Source organism: Vulpes lagopus, chromosome 9, assembly GCF_018345385.1.
Source record: "Vulpes lagopus strain Blue_001 chromosome 9, ASM1834538v1, whole genome shotgun sequence".
Lineage (NCBI taxonomy): Eukaryota > Metazoa > Chordata > Mammalia > Carnivora > Canidae > Vulpes > Vulpes lagopus.
In genome coordinates this window covers 28,161,481-28,180,587 of record NC_054832.1, presented here as the reverse complement: position 1 = coordinate 28,180,587, position 19,107 = coordinate 28,161,481, and the positions used below count along the sequence as shown (strand labels likewise).

The following is a 19,107-nucleotide window of genomic DNA, read 5'->3' as shown; positions in this document are numbered from 1 at the left end:
AATCTGGTGTCCCTCCTTTATGCTCTCACCCTACCCAGAATTTAAGAAGCATTCATCACATTCAGAGCAATGCCTGTTAGTAATTTCCCAGCACGTCATCAGCTCCCTGTGGGCTTGCTCATCACTGTATGCAGTGCCTAATGCAGCCTGTAGCACACAGTAGGTGCTGCTGCTTTGACAGATTTCACACCATTAAACGTTCTCCACTCTTGGCATTCAGCAATGGCTCTTGGAAAGGCTCTGCAAGTGACCTTCCTTCTCTCCCTTCAGTTGGATTGACAGACTAGTATTATTGACAAGTAGGAAAAATATCCCTCTACTCCTATCTCCATCCCATATGCCCAAATCTCTCAAAATTCAAGTTTTTGGCCCCAAACTTGAGAAGCAAAAATCGTGCAACCTCTGTCTTATTCATCCCTGTTTCCCCAAGGCTGAGCACAGTGCCCGACATATAGTTGGCTCAGAACAATATTTATTGAATTAGGAGAAAAAAACGGTACTGAAAGAACTTATAAATTTGACTGTGGAAATAACCCCACTCACTTTTGAGAAATCACAAAGGAAGAGAAGTAGCAGACTGGAGAAGGAGTATACACGCCATACAAAGTACTGGATAAGGGGTACCTGAATGGCTCAGTGGTTGAACAACTGCCTTTGGCTCAGGTCATGATCCTGAGGTCCTGGGATCGAGTCCCACATCAGGCTCCCTGCAGGGGAGTTTCCTGACAGAGTTAGGATTGCAGGCTGCCACCTAAATCATAGATGTGGCATTTGGTGGGCATTTAGTCCAACACTTAGGAGAATGTTACAAACGAGGCTGACATGCACACTGGATGAGGGCCCAGTCCGGTACCTGGAGGATGTTGACTAATGGATTGCCTGTCAACCTCGAGGGAAATCTCCAGTAATGTGTCACCTGACTCCATCCTTGTCCTTAACCTATTTAACATGCTTTATTAATGACATGAATGAAAACATGAAAGGTATGGCGCTGGCGGCAGACCATGGATTCCACAGGCCTTGAATAGATGAGATGAATGATACAACAAAGGGTGGAGTCAGGTACTAACATTACGAGCTGCCATGTGCCAAAAGCACAAGGTGTTAAAAACTCTAATTCCTCTCAAAAACACAGGGTGTCGACAAGGAAACTGTCCTGAGCGTGATGCGATTTGCCCCAGGCCATGAGCTGTACTAACAGGAGAGCTGGCTTGTCTGAGTCCAGAGTCTACTTTCTTCTTCACTCTCTCTGCTTGGCACCTTGTGATCAGAATCTGTAAAGATCTAAGAACTAGAAACCAAGATGATAACATTCAATTTAGTCCATTTCCGATATGCAATAAACTTTGTACCTGCTAAGGCCCTGGGGCTGGCAGTTGGAGAGGAGGGCCTGGAGAAGGAGATGTCTAGTGCTCAAAGATCCTTCTCGGAGCAAATGAGCCACACAAACAGCACACGAGAGGTCACGGTGAGTGCAAAACAGATGAAGGGGTCCTGAGGGATCATGGAGGAAGGAGAAATACTCCCAGCTAGGATATGTCATGGATGAGATGCCACTTGAGACAGGCCTCCAACACTGGACATAATATGAACAAGTGTCGGGGGTGTAGAAGGGAGCCTTGCAGGTGACAAGGATGGCATGAACTGAAACATGGGAGAAAGGAACACAAAGGGAATATTCAGAACACATTCAGTCCCTTGTTTGGCTGGAGTACAGGTATCAGACGAGATAAAGAAGCCATAAAGGTGGTTTGTACCTCGAAGAGTTGAAGCATGTGAACGCTACACTAAGGGCATTTACTCTGAAGGCAAGAGGGAGCCATGAAGAGCCTGGAATTGGGAGGGGGCGGGTAATAGGAACACAGAGATGTTTTTTGCAGCTATCATAGCAGCAATATCTGGAGGAAAGGCTGGACGCTGGAAGTCAGGGCAGGTGACTAATACAGTTAGGAGGTGGGTCATATGGTAAAGTGCGGAGAGCCCTGACAGTGGAGACCCTTTCCAGTTCTGAATTCTTAGGTTCAGGAAACTAACTGCATCGGGTCAAAAATCATTTAAGCCTCCAGGTAAATAAAAGAATTTAAAACAGGAAAAGCAGAAATTAAGTAAAATGCTAACCAATACTTTCCCCTTGTGTTCCATGCTTGACGGCAGTGCTACTTACATAAGAGAACAATTGAGTGAAGACATGTATGTTTTCTGCACAGAGTGGAAAAACAAACCATACGGGAATTATCACAGTAAAACGAAAGGAAAAAAATGTCTCTCATATTGCCTGAGGACTATGTGAAAAATTAAATCACCTAATCAGAATGGATTGAGAGGCTCCAAGATCAATGCTAGATTTAATCTAGCACTGTGAAATCAATCTTTAATAACAAATATCTTTTATTTGCAAGCACGAATGTCAATAAGGTAGAACAAATAAACTGGGTAAATTCTGGTCATTTCTGGCATCTGTAGAGTGTTGGAACAAAAGCAAATGGAGAAATGGAAGGCCTAGAGGGGTTTGTTTTAATTCAGACATGTGTTCAAGGGTTGGGAAGAGGGAATAACAAAGTCACATGGAATTGTTTCCAGGAGAAAGCCTGGCAACACAACAGAGAGAATTCTGGATCAGAGGCCTGGCTTGCAGGAGAGCAGGTGCAAGGCAGGTGGACAGCTCCGGAGCTCCGCCCAGAGAGGGCTGTCCCAGGCCCGGCTGAGCCTGAGCCCCAGAACCTGCCCAGCCAGGGCACTTCACCTCGGAGGCAGTGCTCCCACTGTGACCTTTCAGAGCTGGGTGCACTTTGGTGAGAGAGACAAAGCATTCTGCAAACCAGCTCAGCTTCTGGCAGCAAGCTCCAGCATTTCACCTCACACCATTGTTTATCAATTAAAAACTATCTGAACTCTCAAGCTTCCGAACAAAATGTTTTCGAATGTCCCCCCTGAGAAAGTTCTGTACTGATTTTTGTGTGGTTTTTTAGCACTTAAAAAAGAATGGAGCACACTCACAATGAGATTATGCTCTGCACACAAATTATGCTCTGAATTTCCATGGACTTGTTTAATGGAACCTTCCCCAGGATCTCAACTCAAAGTGACATCTGGCATGGAGCACACATTCCCGGGCCAACACTTTGCTTGCCCTGCTGCTCTGCCCTTCCCCCAGCCCTCCACAAGTTAACTTTTAAATTCAAGTGTACTCAGTGTTCTCTCTTCTCTTCTTTCCTCCTCGCCCCACAATGTTGTTTGAAAAACCAAAATGGAATGGAAAAGCAAAGCAGACCGTTACAAAAATAGAGGCCACTCTCTTCGGGACCACTGGAGAATAACTACTTGGCAGTAAAACAGACAGTATGATAAGTAGGAAATGGTAGTTTGAAAATATCCCCAAACTATTAAATAGTGTATAATTAATTTTTGTAGACTGTATCTAGAAGCACTCCAAGGAGGCAAATATAACAAAGCTCAAAAGGAATAAGCTCGCTAAAGCTGAATTCCAGTATCTCCCTGACATATAGCACTACACAAATATCCTCTGCGCTCTGGGGCATAACCTTCTCTTCACAAACCTCTAGGGAGGACCTACTAAGTTCTAGGCACTGTGCTAATTATGAGGAACATAAAGGCACAGAAAACATGGCTCCAAGACTTTAAAATTTTACCCCTGTGTCTCTAACCTATTTTTAGGGAACACATATTTAAAATGGTAAGATCGTTTTTAAAGTGCAAGGAAATGATAAAACGCACATTTCAATATCGCAGTCACCTCTGGGGGAAGGCAGAGAATGGGATCTGAGAGATCACGCAGACAGCTTGGGGGTGATAATTCTGAAAATGGAAGGTGGATCACAAATACCTGCCTTATTATTGTAGCGAAAGGCTTACGCGTGTGTTATATATATATATATATATATATATATATATATATATATATATATATATATATATATATATTCTTGTGCATTACATTTTATCCATAATACTAAAAAGAAACAGGGAAGCAGCTCAAATGAATTTAAAATAAAAGATAATAAAATGATAAGGAAAGAAAGAGAAAGAAAACCTGGTCCATGACCTAGAAAGGCTCATTCCCCAGCAGAAGGAAGAGCCATCTAAAAAAAAAAAGTATTAAATATAACACAGTGATCATAACAATAGAATTTTTAAAAACAATTCTAAGGGAGTACATAGTATTTAAGTTAACAGAAATGGCATGTGAAATTCGGATTCCCACGTGTCTTTGCATTTAAGAACCTGGTTTAACCCTTTGTAAGTGTCCATACCACATTACTTCCCCTGGGGTGCTTTCCAGACTCCCAAAGTCTGGGTTCTACCGTCCTTCTTTGCGCACTCATGGGGGCCTGCACTTCCCCCAGAAACATGTCACACATGTTACAGGGGGCCCTGTGTTTACTGTTATATCCCAGTACCTGGCTCACTACTTAGCTCATCAATAACTACTTGCTGAGGAAACAAATTGGTAGCATTACTGGTTCAGTTCTGTTAAGTGGTGGCTGAGAGTAAAGAGAAAAGGGAAGGGTGGAAATGTTAAGCCAGAGAATCCCACCCAAAATTCAAGGATGCCTCAGCTTTTTACAGACAAAACCGCTTTACTATCCCTGGTAAGCGAGGCTTGGCAAGATACGACACCAGAGCACCACTTACAGATCCCAACCCATTGCTCTGCATGCCCTAGAGCTTCTCAGCCTGTGGCCTGTATCCTTCCCTTCTTCCATTAACTGAGGGGAAGAGCACTGGATGTCAGGCAGTATCAGGTTCAGGCACAACCTCCATCTCTCAAGAACAGTCAGGTCCGCCCATAGTCTCGGCAGAAATCAGATCTTCCTGGCAGAGGCTTGCAAAGCCTGCCTATCTCAGCCACAGGGGTGAGTACAAGAAGCCAAACACTCAGGAAGATCCAGTTTCCCCGAATAGTGTTGTTGCCCCACAAGACCCAAGGAAGCATCCCTCCCTCTGAAACTGCTACCAACTCCCACGGCTGAGAAAGGACTCAGCAAGCAGAACCGAGAGCTCCAAATGCTCTTCAGATGTCAACAAAGGATGTGACCCACGACGCATGCCTGCAGCACCAAGTGCCTAACCAACCCTTGACAAACTGTGCATCATCAGAGCATGTGACTGTATGACCGAAAACAATGGAAAAGAAAGTGGGGCATTATTTTGGTCACAGACCACCACAGCACAGATAAAAGGTCACCATGTTGGTGGGGATGTTGCTAAGGATTTACTGTCTGCCTTGAACCATTACAACAGAAGGCTTATTCTAGCTACATGATCTGAGTGATATTGCATATGAAATCAAGTTTAGCATAATATATTGAGCTATATATTTGGACACACGTTGATTCTCAAGTTCCTAAACTCCAGAGAGCTCATTTTAAAATCACATCGTAAAAATGTCTTCCTCTTTTTTCCACTCAAGTGAATTGGTACAGTCCTTGTTCCACATGCCACGTTCTTTCCAGGGCAAACAGATGGAAAGATGGGCTATGCCAGAAAGAAGACATGGAAAATGAAAATTACATAAAATTAAAAATAAAGTTGCAAAATGTAATTTGGGTCAGCTCCTCCTGCGTTTTTAAAATCAGCACCAGCAGGTTCTGCACATAGGGCACTGGTTTTAGATATTTTCTTTTGGCTCAGATGTCACACAGGATTAGTGCAAAAGGAAAGATCCCAGCATGGGGCCTATTTTTATACAGATTAATCAATCATTTCCTGTCTCTTCCTCTCCCATCACTCCCCAAACTTTCAACTTAATGAAACTGCTTTCTTTTCAAAGTGTGTCATTTACTGCACTCTGAACGGAAATCCTTTCAGGAAAGGGAGTAAGCTTAAACTTTGAGCCTAGATTTTTCACTGTCACATTTTTAATTTATTATAAATATTAACAACATTAAAAAAACCAACTTATGCCATGGCCTACCTCCTTTTATCTTACATATCCATTGTGGCATGCTACATACCCTTTAGTGGCAGCAAAAGGAACAGGCAGGTTTTATTATATGTATGGATAGCCATTTAACAAAAAGAGAAAGGCACGCATTGGAAAAGAGAAAAACTATTACATATCTCATATTTTGTTAGGTACATTACCATGTATACCGAATGCCATAATTGCCATCAGAATATCAAGCACATAGTTAGATTCTTAGTGGTGAGTATTTGATAGAAAATTTGACAGGCTCAATGGAGCCAAACCAAAGAATTGTGCAAGCTCTAAGCTATAGCCTTCCTTGACTATACAGCATCAGCATGTATAGTATACAGCATTCAGCATACAGAAATGGTGACGATGCTGCTCACAGTGACTGTAATACAACAGCTAATATTTATTGTATGCCATGTGCCACTGATTATGTCACTGAATTTTCAAAGCCTTATGTCATAGGCACTATTTATTATTCACTATACAGATGAGGAAACAGTTTCAGAGAGGAGATTCACACATTTTGAGGTGAAAAAAAATCCCACACTGTGCTGGTTTGCAGAGATGGGCAGGAGAATTTATCCCAGACAGATCAAGATGGGGAAATGGGGCCTTAAGCTACCAATCAGCTGAAAAACATTGGGAAAAGTGTCATTGACATTGTTTGCACGTCTCCAAAACCATGATCACAACAGAGTTCATCATGCCTCCTTATTTGTCTGCTGTTCCTTCGAAGGATGGAAATGATATTTATAAAACATTAAGGCAATGACCTAAAGCCTAATCTCCATAACAAAGTCAGATGTAGACTAGTGATACATAGTACAGTTCACATTCTCAAAGGGTGGTAACTCTTCACCATTTTTGGCAATTAAAATTGAGGCATGACTAAAGTTGTCCTTTGCTGAATGGTCAGTCAATAGTACAGAAAATAAGAGAAATTTACAATCTAGCACAATATTCTGTGCTCACTTTTTTATGTGATTAAAACTGAAGTCCTCTTTTTTTTTTTTTTTCTGAAGTCCTCATACTAATGTTACACACATGTTTTGCTTTTTGTTTAGAGTTGTTTTATCTACTGTGAATGGTCTAAAAATCTAAATTTTACACAATTTAAAAGCTATTGAACTACATTTAGGCTTACCATATGTATAGTCTTTCTTTGTTTCTACTAATTAATTTTAACACCACAAGCATTAATCATTTGCCCACCAGATGAAAATCGCTTTAGGATGACTCATGTGTTTTACAACATTGCAAACCCAACCCGTATGTTCTTGGAATGCAGAGTAAAGAGGAAATGTTGGATCAAATCAGTTAATAAAAAAAAAGAACACTCTTCCACATCCCAATTCCACGAACATGAAGAGTTCCAGAATTTCTACTGGATGCCACGTGAGAAAAGTAAATTAAAACTGGTCAGAGATGTGCTCTGAATAATTTCGACGAACTGGCAGACATGAGCACATGAGCAAGCTCTCTCCTGATAATAAATACATGGCGTCTCAGCCTACACAGAGGCCCACTGCAACTATGCGCAGTGCCAATTAGCATTAATTGTGGTTGTGCTCCTCTATTCCCATAGCACAGGACTGAGTAAGGCCAGGCTTTGCATTGACAAATGCACCAAGCAATGCTCAGAGTTAGAAGAGCATTCTAACACATAAAAGTCCATAGTCAATTTTTCTTGTTTTGGCTTCAAATTGCACAAACAGACTCACCCCTTAAAGGAGTATTTAAAACAATGTGTGTATGTGTGTGTTTAAAAGTTTGGTTATAGACTCTGCATTCAGAATATCTGAGAGGCAGAGTTGAAAATTTCCTTTCAGTCTACATTGTTAGCCTGCCACAACTAACTTTACACACGCATGCATACACGAAGAGCATATCCTCCATGACTATTATTTACTTACTGTGACTAATACTACTTACTTAGCAGGTAAGCTCCGTAGACTTTCATGGCAAACACTGCCTCTGCAAACAGCCTCCCGCCACAGGCTGGGGTACGTCTTGTGCAGAAATACAGTGTGAGCAGCTCATCTCTCCGTGGAGTACAGTCTCAGAGTGGGGTATCCATGGAGACAGAGCCTCCTCCATGTGCAGGGCAAGGAAGTTACTCTGCTGGGCACCATAGCAACAGGAGGCAGAGGGATGGCTGGCCTATCAGGGAAGAGCAGGGGAGCTTCTCCCTGGTGACTGCAGCATTTCAAATGAAACCATCGCCCTCATGAATGGACACAAAGCATTTAAAGAAATACCAAATTGTCAAATAGAAGGAAATGCCTACACAACAGTCAGGGCTAATCCTTTGACAATGTCGGAGCAAAACACTTAGTCTTTCTACAATGATTATGTCTCAATGGGCAAGAAAGAAATTACAGCAAAACCCCACACATTCCTAAATTTAGTGGCATGCATGTGAAGCTTTGAAAAAAAAATGCTTGGTGTACTCCATGAATTCCAGCTATTTAAATATGCAAGGCACTTCATAGTGCTGCCCAAGAGAGAAGAACAGGAGAGATCTGTTGTTCTGAAGGGAGAAAAGGGAATCGAGGGATCTCTGGGACCACCCTCAGCATAGTCCTTCCAAATGCTGAGAGTAAACACATTTATTCAGCTTCCACCAAAGCCCTCCATTATATCAGAATAATTCTTACAAAAGAGGCATCTGTGATAAAACCAGACCGATACAGAGGAGATGGTGAGTGGACATTCAAATGCTTTAACACTGTGCTATTCGTCAACTTTCTCCATTTCTTATCACAGTGATCATTTATTGAACACCTACTGTATACGAGGCAAACACCATCACTTCAAACACAGCTTCTTGCCAAATACTGACATTGGTTTTTGTACATACATGATGTACATGTTTACTGCTAAAGCTGTGCTACTTGTAAACTATCCTCATTTCTTATTTAATAGCAATGATGATAATGATCATTTACTGAACACATACTGCATACCAGACAAACACCATTACTACAAACACAGTACTAACAATGATCTTTGTGATGTGCATGTTGACCTCTTAGTGTGTGCAGTATGCATATGCTCTGCTATATACCCAACACGTTTTAGGATTCTGACAGTAACGTTTAAAAGCTAGCTATTAATCATCCCTCCATATTACAAAGAAAAAGTGAAGACATTTTTTTATGTTACAAAAGAAACTCTTGGGCAGCCCTTGTGGCTCAGCGGTTTAGCGCTGCCTTCAGTCCAGGGTGGGATCCTGGAGACCCGGGATCGAGTCCCACGTCGGGCTCCCTGCATGGAGCCTGCTTCTCCTTCTGCCTGTGTCTCTGCCTCTCTCTCTCTCTCTCTCTCTCTCTCTGTGTCTCTCATGAATAAATAAATAAAGTCTAAAAAAAAAACTCTTTTGCCCACTAACTTCCCTTCGCCCATAGCTCTGCAGGAGGCCTGGTGTACCCTATTCAGTGTCTAAATATAAGGTGAAGTAACCCTTCTTCCACAATTACCTCTCAGAAAAGAAGAAACCCCATATATCAGAGTCTTTCCAAAGCCTCTTATTACAGAGCCCTTGCTCATAAGTACTTTCTTTGAACAAAAAGTGCCATTTGAAAAAGACATCAGTCTAAATTGACCTCAATCTGTGCTAGTTTCGGCTGCCTTTGGAGGTCGACTGATGGGATTGTTTAAAATGAAGGAGGACAAGAAATTAAAAGAAAAAAACAGATTTTGTAATTATTCCTGTGACTCTTCCAGCCTTTAAAAGAACACTTTATTTTCTTTTTTAAATATTTTATTTATTTTATCATGAGGGGCACAGAGAGAGAGAGAGAGAGAGAGAGGCAGAGACACAGGCAGAGGGAGAAGCAGGCTCCATGCAGGGAGCCCGATGTGGGACTTGATCCTGGGTCTCCAGGATCAGGCCCTGGGCCGAAGGCAGTGCTAAACCGCTGAGCCACCCGAGCTGCCCTAAAAGAACACTTTAAATAGCAATATAGTCAATGGTTAAATTGTACAGATCACAAAAACCCCTATCCTTTGCTAACTGAACTCAAGAACCAAACGGCTTTGGATAGTGAAGAATACTCATATAGACTGACAGGAAAACAGAAAAGTCAGCTGTCCCCATGCTGTATAGCCAATGTTGTCCCCCAGTGTCTACCTCCATTCTTCCCTTCTTCCACTAAATAGGTGCCTGTTGACTAAGTGTCCTGGGATATAATTGCAAATGACATCCACATCCTGACCTTAAAATGACTGAGTGCTCCCTTTCACCCTTCCTGCTGCCTGGTGGATGACAGCCACCTTGACATAGCTGCCGACCAGCTTCAATTACCCAAGTACCTAGGTTTTGTTCAGCAAGAGACAAACTTCTGTCTGGTTTTAACCTCTGTATTTTAAAGTCTTTATTTACAGTAACTTAACTGATACCCTCATAATACTTGTAGGCTTAAAAAAAATGTCCAATGAGAGGACCAGACACAGACTCAAAGTTGCTTCATATCCACAAATTAGGTGAAGGTGAAAATGATGTGCTCTAGAAAAGTCAGATGGGTTGAAAAGTAACTCTAGCGATGAGAACTGAATTTAAAAAATTACATCAACTATGAATTTTAAAAAATCAATGTTTCTAGGGGACCCTAAGTTGGCTCAGTCAGTTAGGTGATTGACTCTTAATTTCGACTCGGGTCATGATCTCAGGGTTGGGGGACTGGAGCCTGGAATCGGGCTCCGGTTCAGTGGGGAATATGCTAGAGAATCTCTCCTCTGCCTCTACCCCTCCTTCCAACTGCTGCTCATGCTCTTTCTTTCTCTCAAATAAATAATTTTTAAAAAAATGTTGGTAAATGAATAATATAGTAAAAGTAAGTACATTTAACTAAGATAGCAAATTTAAAAACCCATCAAATACTATTTCATCTGTATCTCCAAAGATTTACTTGAGCTAGCAAATGAAATAAAACTTTTTTATTCTCATTTGGGAAATGGGGGACATTACATTCTTTCATATACACTGTGTCCCTATACTTTTCTGTTTCCACTGCCTTCTTCCTAGGCTAAGCCATCTTAATTTAGCATACCTGCTTCTGGTTTTACCTCTTGATAATCCAAGCTCCACAGAGTAGCCAGAAGTATCTCAAACATTTACCTTAAATTATGTCTCTCTTCTTAATACCCTCCAATGGCTTTGCCGTACTCTAACAATACAGGCTCACCTGCTACTGCTCTTTACCTTCCTAACTCACTGCCCTACCCACCCACTCAGCCCTCCCTAAATATGAAGAAACATGGCTAAGTTCTCAGCTCAAATGTCATCGCCCCAGACACTCCTCTGCTCACCCTCTATAGAGCATTACCTTGCTTTGCTTGTCAGTATCTGAACTCATCTTGTTTGTCTGCTTGTATATCAGCCATCTCCCCATGTTAAAGGCAGACTCCATGAGAACAGGTATCTGTCTGTTTCTTCCCTCTCTCCTTAATGCCTAGAGCAATGGTGTCAGCACAGAATAAATGCTTAATAACTATTAGTTGAATGAATGAATGAATGAATGAATGAACGAAAGTTAATCAATGAATCCTGGCTAGAATTCAAGCAGAGGTTTAGCAGAAACCTCTTATATGTGAAAAAGTGAGGGTTTCCTTCTTTTCCTTTAGTTTCTACCATGAGCATCACCTTTCCACAAAGCCATAAACATTCTAGGCCATGCATTTCCAAGTATAAGCGCACTACAGCCAAGTTCATAGAGCATCACCTTAGTTTACCAAAACCTGCATCCTTCGTTGCTATCAGATACAAGCTTAGGTGGTAAAAATTTTAATGCAGTTAATTACCCAAATTAACATACTATGTGGTTCAACATATAACTTTTTGTCAATAACGCTGCTGTATGCCAAAATGCCACACAACAAATTATACCAACAAGGAAGACAGAGAGATCAGGGTATTTACCCCTCTGGCTCTTTTCCTGTCAGGGGTTTCCTTCCTCTACCAAAGCTGCTTCACACGTGGCCTCAGAGCTCTCTCCCTCTGGGTTCTGGGTAACTCTACCCACGTCTTGGCCCTTCAGGATGTAGGAATGGCTACAAGGTGCTGCCGGGGCCAAGTATTTCACCATGCCTTGTTGGATCCCCTTAATCATGCCCACTGCATGCAGAGTCTCTTCAATAAACTCACCTCAATTAGTACAAAAAAAAGGTCCAATCTGAAGCATATATCTGCATGATTTATAACTCTCGGTTTCCAAGTTTATGTATAAAATAAGTTTCTAGGTTTATTTCTCTTATGTTGGCAGTCGATAAATATGTCTAACGGTGGGTGTGTGGTCTGCTGAAACGTCTGCCCCGTATGGGAGACCAATAATGCTTTGCTCTCAACACATTAGAGCACTTAGTAAGCATTTGGCAGGACCCCAAACCAGTGGCTAGAACGCTGTACATGCAATAAATCCCAGCAGACTCAGGATCTGGACGGCAGTCACCTTTGGGAATAAGAGGATTATAATTCACTAATTCTTAGGGGGAAAACCATTAACAGACCAGTTGGCACCATTATAATGATTGGGTGCATCATCAAAAGCACAGATGGGAGAAAGTCATGAGAGTAAATATGTAACCCCACCATAAAGATAAACACTTCCGTTCACTCATCACATTTAAGCTTTATTTTACTGGTCTGGTCTCTGTAGGGGAGAAGTGATAGATTGTATAACAGTCCACCACAAAACATTCTCTGCTGTCTCCTGGGTGAGCATTCTTTCTCTCAGGGTGAAAGAAAGGTTCAGAGACCCATTTCAGTATAAACGCAGAACCTCTTGTTTAAATTGACAAAAGTCTAATGATCTCTGCTTAGGAAAGTATTCATGATATGCAGGGCAGCACAATAAACATCCTGACAAGTAGGAAAGGATGAGTTTATGATGGGGAACACTGAAGACCTTAACATTCCTCTGATGTTCATAGCCTTCGGGTTTATTTTTTTTATAAGATTTTATTTATTTATTGAGAGACACACAGAGAGAGGCAGAGACACAGGCAGAAGAAGAAGCAGGCTCCCCTTGGGGAGCCCAGTGTGGGACTTGATCCCAGGACCCCAGGATCACGACCTCAGCCAAAAGCAAACACTCAACCGCTGAGCCACCCAGGCGTCCCAGCCTCAGGGTTTATTGATCTGCATCCAAACAATCTTGTATGTTCAACTCTGAACTTTACATTGAGGTTCATTGATTTTCTTATCAGCAACAGCTAGCATAATCTACATATGGACTATATTAGCTAATTTATGAAAATTAAGAATTTTTAGGTTCTGCAGATATTAAAGGAAAATAATTTGTCTTATTCAACACATCTCTCAATTGTCACACTCCCTTATTGTAATTAAAATTATTCCTTTGAAGACAGACCTACAATCAGCACAATGGTTAAGAGTTAATAGCAAGACTGCCCTGTTGAAAATCTACTTACAAGCTGTATAACCTTGGATAAGTTATTTAACTTCTCTGTGCCTCAGTTTCTCCATCTGTAATATAGGGGACAAATAATATCCTTTTCTTTCACAGATGTTAGGATGAAAGACTAACATGCTTGGACTTTTGCTGGGGATGGTCAGCACTCCATAAATGTTAGCTAAAAAATATTGTTTTAAAAATATTTCACTTTTAAAAGTAATCTCTACATCCAACATGGGGCTTGAACTCATAACCCTAAGATTAAGAGTCATATGCCCTACTGAGTGAGCCAGACAGGCACCTCTAGCTAAAAAATTTTTAAATTCAGTTTCAGAGAGCTACTCAAGCCCCACAATTACATCTCACATATCCTTCCTGATATTTTCATAAGGTTTTCTGTATCTAAAATAGATTACAGCCTTTACATGAGGCTAGGTTTTGCTACTGCAAGACCTTTGATTGTACTATAAGCTATTACAAAAATAACACTTTGCCAGGAATGCTGGAAGTTTCCATAGAACCAAAATCTTTTAGTACTAAACTTTTAGTTGCTTCCACTCTATGAAAAAAAAATATTTCTAAAATGCTTAAGACATTTTTCTGCCCTCACACACGTCATTTTCTGCTGACTCCACCATCTGAGACTCCACTCAGTCTGTTTCTAGAACATTAATTACTGCACAAAGTGCTACAGAGCACTTAAACACTTAAGAGTCCCCTGTGTTTTTTTAGCATTCTTTTGTCTGCTCTTTCATATTTTCCCATCTCCTCATTGTCAAGGCATCAGCTGGCACTTCAAACTGCTGTCCTCCTGTAGCAAACACTGCCCTCATTTTATATGATCTAGGATCCCAGGACATGCTAGAATGCTGTTTCAAATAAACAGAGGTTCTATATGAGAGTTTTAAAGGGTTTTCTTGTAAAGAAAGTGCATGGAATTTGTGACATATATTTTAGGAGCTACGAATGACCTCTAACATTTACTGAAGAATTCTTTTTTGGCAGGTCCAATGTTCGGCACTACATTCATTAGTCTACTTAATCTTTGAAGCAACTCATTTTATGGATGCTAAATATACAAGGTTTCAGGAAGAGAACCAGCAGCTGAAGAAAACAGGGTTATAAAGCAGTGGCATGAAGATTTGAACCTAGTAGGGTGGACATGGGACTCTGGTGGTTAGCAAGTGCTCCCAACTCTGACACACTTTTTCTCCCAGGACCAGCCAAGCTGAGTAAACTGGAGAAAAGTTGTCCATGTCTACCCTCTCAACTCCTCTCTAGGTAGCTCAAGTTATTTTAAGAATAGCTTTCCCTCGTAAGTTGTCTAGCTCTCTTTTATCTCACAGAACCAACTTTGAAGTGAAAACATGTTTGTGATAAGCTCTGGAACATCTGTGAGTGAAAAAGCCTCTATCTACTAAGCGAACCAGGGCTGATTAATCGCTAACCTAGTTGGTGCCTTCTGAGTTTTCTAGCATATGCCTCTGAATGTGGGAAACAGTCTTTTTAAAACAACCAGGCCTTGGTTATTGTTGTGAGGTTATTATAGTTCATCTGGCCAGGTCTCCAATTTCCATAGCCTGGGTGGTGTCAGATGACAACTGAATACTACCTTAGTTTGAATGCTGATGGCACACAGTGACACCTTTCAAATGCAGATTTCAACATTTCGGTTTCTAAATGTGGATTTCTTTTAAATTATAGTGATCCTAATCATTTGGTCTTTACCTATCTCCTCCATCAGCAGGTGTTTTTTTTTTTCCCTCCCTTTCGTGTCTTGTGATTATTTGTTTAAATCATGTAAATTGTTTCCCCACCCAGCTCTCCAGCAAGCCTTGTGGAGAAAGGACTTAAGTATTTCTTTTTGTAAAAGAATGACACCAGATCTTTTTCTTCCTGGGACTAAGATACACCAAGTAGTAAACCCTCATATTAAAGGAGGCTCAGGAAAGTCATTTAATGTACTCGAGCGGGAATCCAATTAGGCTGTGCCAATCTGGGTGCAAACATCAGGAAAACCTGAAAGGAGCGCCTGGGAGCAGCGTTGTGACCACCACAGATTCCTCAGGGCTCCCAGATGGAAGGCCTTCATTCCTTTTTTTCTGATCAGCGCTATAGGCCAGATGCATCACAGGGTACTCTGCCTCCAGGGCTGAGCTCCCTAAAAAGCAGTGATGATGACACTGAAGACTTCTCTGCCCTGTCTCTTTGATGCTCCTCTCATGCCACACATAATTCCTTACATAGAGTGCACACTGTATTTCTCATTGACGTATGTATTGGACACTACTTGACCACAGGCACCGTAGTAGGCTCTGGAGATTCAGTTTTGAGTGTTTCCTGAATTGACTTGTAGATAAAAGGAAACCGTGAAAATGCAAAGCCATCATCCATCTGGACCTTTAGGGATTGTTTTCTTTCCCTCTTTGGTGGTAATTTTTAATTAAATCTGCACAGCCATTAAGTGATAGAAGCCAAAGTGACAGAAGGCTCACCGCCTCCAAGAAGTTCCTGAACAAGGCCCGCCTGGAGGAAGGAAGGGCTTTCATGCTGTGTGTGTGTCTCAGTGCCCAGCTGGCAAGGTGCAGGCTCACTTAGCTCACCTTTCTACGCTTTTCCTGGCATCCCGTGACAGATTTCCCTTCTCCTTCTACATCAGATACTCAGTGAGCATTACTAGCTCTCTATCTGAGTGCCTAAAGGGGCATTTCAAGAACTCCTTTTTGAGGTTAAGAGCAGTTTTCCGGAATCTAGAACGGGCCTAAAATAAAATGGGCTTGGATTAATTTAATGTTAAAGAGTCCTGGAACATCTGTAGGAGAGACACTAATTGCTTGCTATTTTAATAAATTGGTATTGGTCCTAATGAGGAGATTTATTAAAAAAAAAAAAAAAAAGTAGAGCACACATCTAGAGCTGAGGATCAGTTTGGGCTGAGGGGGGGACAATCACTTGGGGTTGGGGGGATGCAGAACATTTTAACCTGAGAGCAGTATCTTGTGGTTTAACACATGATGTCTTTGCATTTTATAAATTGTGGAGTCATCCAGGGGCCTTATTTCCAGGATTTCCTCTCTTCATATTTATGAGACTGATAGGTTTATTCTGCTGAAAGTTCAGAGAACTATAGGTCACAGTGCAGATTTTTCTACAAAGAGCTTACGGTACAGAATTGGGTCCCACTCAAAAGCTTGAGCAACTTTTTCATTGATGACGTTAGGAATTTTAGGCAACTAAGAGATCAGCTTTCGGGATCCCTTTGACCTTGGTTCAATGCAAATAAATAAAGAGCACAAGGTAAAGATCGCATAGGTGGTATGTATGCCTATAAGCAAATAAATCAGAATTCTGATGACAAACGTTGGTGTTTGACAAAAGTGGTGTTTCAGGATCTGCCTCTGGGTAAGGGTCATTAAGTTAGGATTCATAATTTCTAATAAAGGAGGTCCAAGAAACCTCAGAAACAGTAAGTGATATTTTGTGCAAATGGGTATTTTTCTGGAGGGTGGGTTCATAGCCTTCTTGATTCTCAAAGGATCCGTGAATTAAAATGACATGAAGAACTGTTCCTGTTTTCTTACATTTTTCTATTCCTCCTCCCTCCCTCCGTCCCCCTCATTTTTTTTTCTTAATTGTCTGCATTTTCTTCAAGATGGCCCTAGGCCTTAAACATGAAAGCAAGACAAGTACCTCCTTAGCAAGTGAGTACCTACTGCAGGACTAAGGACTTGCTCAGCGTGAATTCTGCACCCACACATAGGGTTGTAAGTCTTACGATAACATATGTTTATTCTTTTATCATTATTGAAACAAGGAAGGGCAATGATAATCTTAAATCTCATTTAATCTTCATTCTTGCTGCACCATACCTGTTTCCTGTGCCACTGTTTCCTTGTATTGTCACCACTGGAAAATGCTTTTGGAATGAGACAGGAGGGGAGTGGGAACCAAGATTAAATAATTTCAAGTTGCATTCAAACCTTACAATACCTGCAAAATGAAATCACCTTTTCACTGTAATTCACAAAGCTGGCAATCTTTCCTGCACCATTTTCTCTTTTCAATCCCAGAGCCTACCTTTACTGTTAAGTCCCCACTATACACTGGACTCTGTGTGTTTGGAATACAAAAAAGAGGACGACAAGGCTCCTGCTCTTAAATTTACATCCCATATGAGAAACAGATCCTACTGGTGAGTACTCTCAGGTTAAAAGAAAATTGAAAAGATTTTTCCAAAGAATATGTACAAATGGCCAATAAGCACACTAAATGACGCTCATGTCATCAGCCATTGAGGAAATGTAAATCAAAAGCACTCTGGAGGTGCCAGGGTGCTCAATAGGTTAAGTGGCTGACTTTGGCTCAGGTCATGATCCCAGAGGGAGCCTGCTTCTCCCTCTCCCTCTGCCCCTCCCCCTGCTTGCGTCCACACATGCAGTCTCTCAAGTAAAATCTTGTAAAAAAAAAAAAAAAAAAGCACTATGAAATACTACTTCACACTCACGAGAATGGGTATAATTAAAAAAAAAAAACAATAACAACAGTCAACAAGGATGTGGAGAAAGTGGAACCCTCATACATTGCTGATGGGAATGTAAAATGGTACAGTCATTTTGGAAAAGCCTGGCATTTCCTCAAACAGTTCAAAATGGTTACCATATGACTCAGCCATCTCTTTCCTAGGCATATATCCAAGAGAACTGAAAGCATATTCACAAAAAACTTTTCCATAGATGCTCATAGCATCATAATTCATAATAGTCAAGAGGCAGAAGCAACACAAAAGTCCATCATCTGTGAATGGATAAACAAAATGAAGAGTAAGTGCATTTACCTGGCTTTACAAGGCCTGACTTTGGTTCCTTCTTATATCGAGATGACTGGATGCTTCCTTCACCAACCATTCCAATTGTACATTTCTTCCTGGAAAAGTCTTCATCACTTCCAGGGCAAAAGCCAACAGGGCTGTTGCCAGTATCTGAGGGTGTCTTCACTGGAGACACTGACTGGCTACTGGGACAGCCTGTGTCATCTGGAAAATAGGAATCAATAAGTGTTTAATCAGGAGGAGGAAATCAATGATGGCAAAGAGAAGCCATTCAGTGAGCCATACACACGTGCACTCACACACATGTACTCTGCTTATGAGGACCTGGGTTAACTTCTGTGGATGCCTCTCCTTTTATTTTCCATATTTTGGACAATTATGTTAAGAAAACATCAGCTATCATAAATCATATTTTAAGGCAAAATCTTCTAAGCTTTTTGGACCATAAATATTTCTGTAACATTCACGTTGTCAATGCTTAAAGGTTTGTCCGTTTTAACACAGGTAGTGTATTTTGGATCAAACCTGTCCATTGATTTTTTTTGATGCGGTTAGTAATAAAAAGTTCAACACAGCAACTCAGGGGCATTGCAACTCTTCAGAGTTGTTTGTGTAAGGAAAAAATTTACTTGAGTATTATTGACCACACCTAGTTTTTGAACACTTGGCCTATCAATTGGTTAATCGAATTTAATAGGTAAGAGATCTGGGTTTTGGAGTTCAAGGGGACAGAACAAATGTGATCCCACCATTTTATTAGCATACATACCATACCCACCCCAAAATATATCAATCCAATATCTTGTTATCTGGGATAAACTGGTAAAATGAAAATGATACTCAAATTAGAAACATCCCTTAAGGGAATCTCTGGGTGGCTCAGTGGTTTAGTGCCTGCTTTCTGCCCAGGGCGTGATCCTGGAGTC

At 41.1% G+C, this 19,107-nt stretch overlaps 1 protein-coding gene across 8 annotated transcripts in view; it reads right to left on the bottom strand.

Annotated features, from left to right (window-relative positions):
- The window catches only part of SYBU (syntabulin), a 75,404-nt gene that overhangs the window by 30,487 nt on the left and 25,810 nt on the right, over positions 1-19,107 (bottom strand). For 7 of the 8 annotated variants that reach the window (XM_041769056.1, XM_041769060.1, XM_041769055.1 and 4 more), the window contains one exon: positions 18,188-18,385. In XM_041769056.1, the coding sequence (XP_041624990.1) occupies positions 18,188-18,385 (198 nt within the window). Of the gene's footprint in view, positions 1-7,870; positions 8,080-18,187; positions 18,386-19,107 lie in introns of those variants that run through there. The other variant, XM_041769062.1, reaches the window with a different exon arrangement.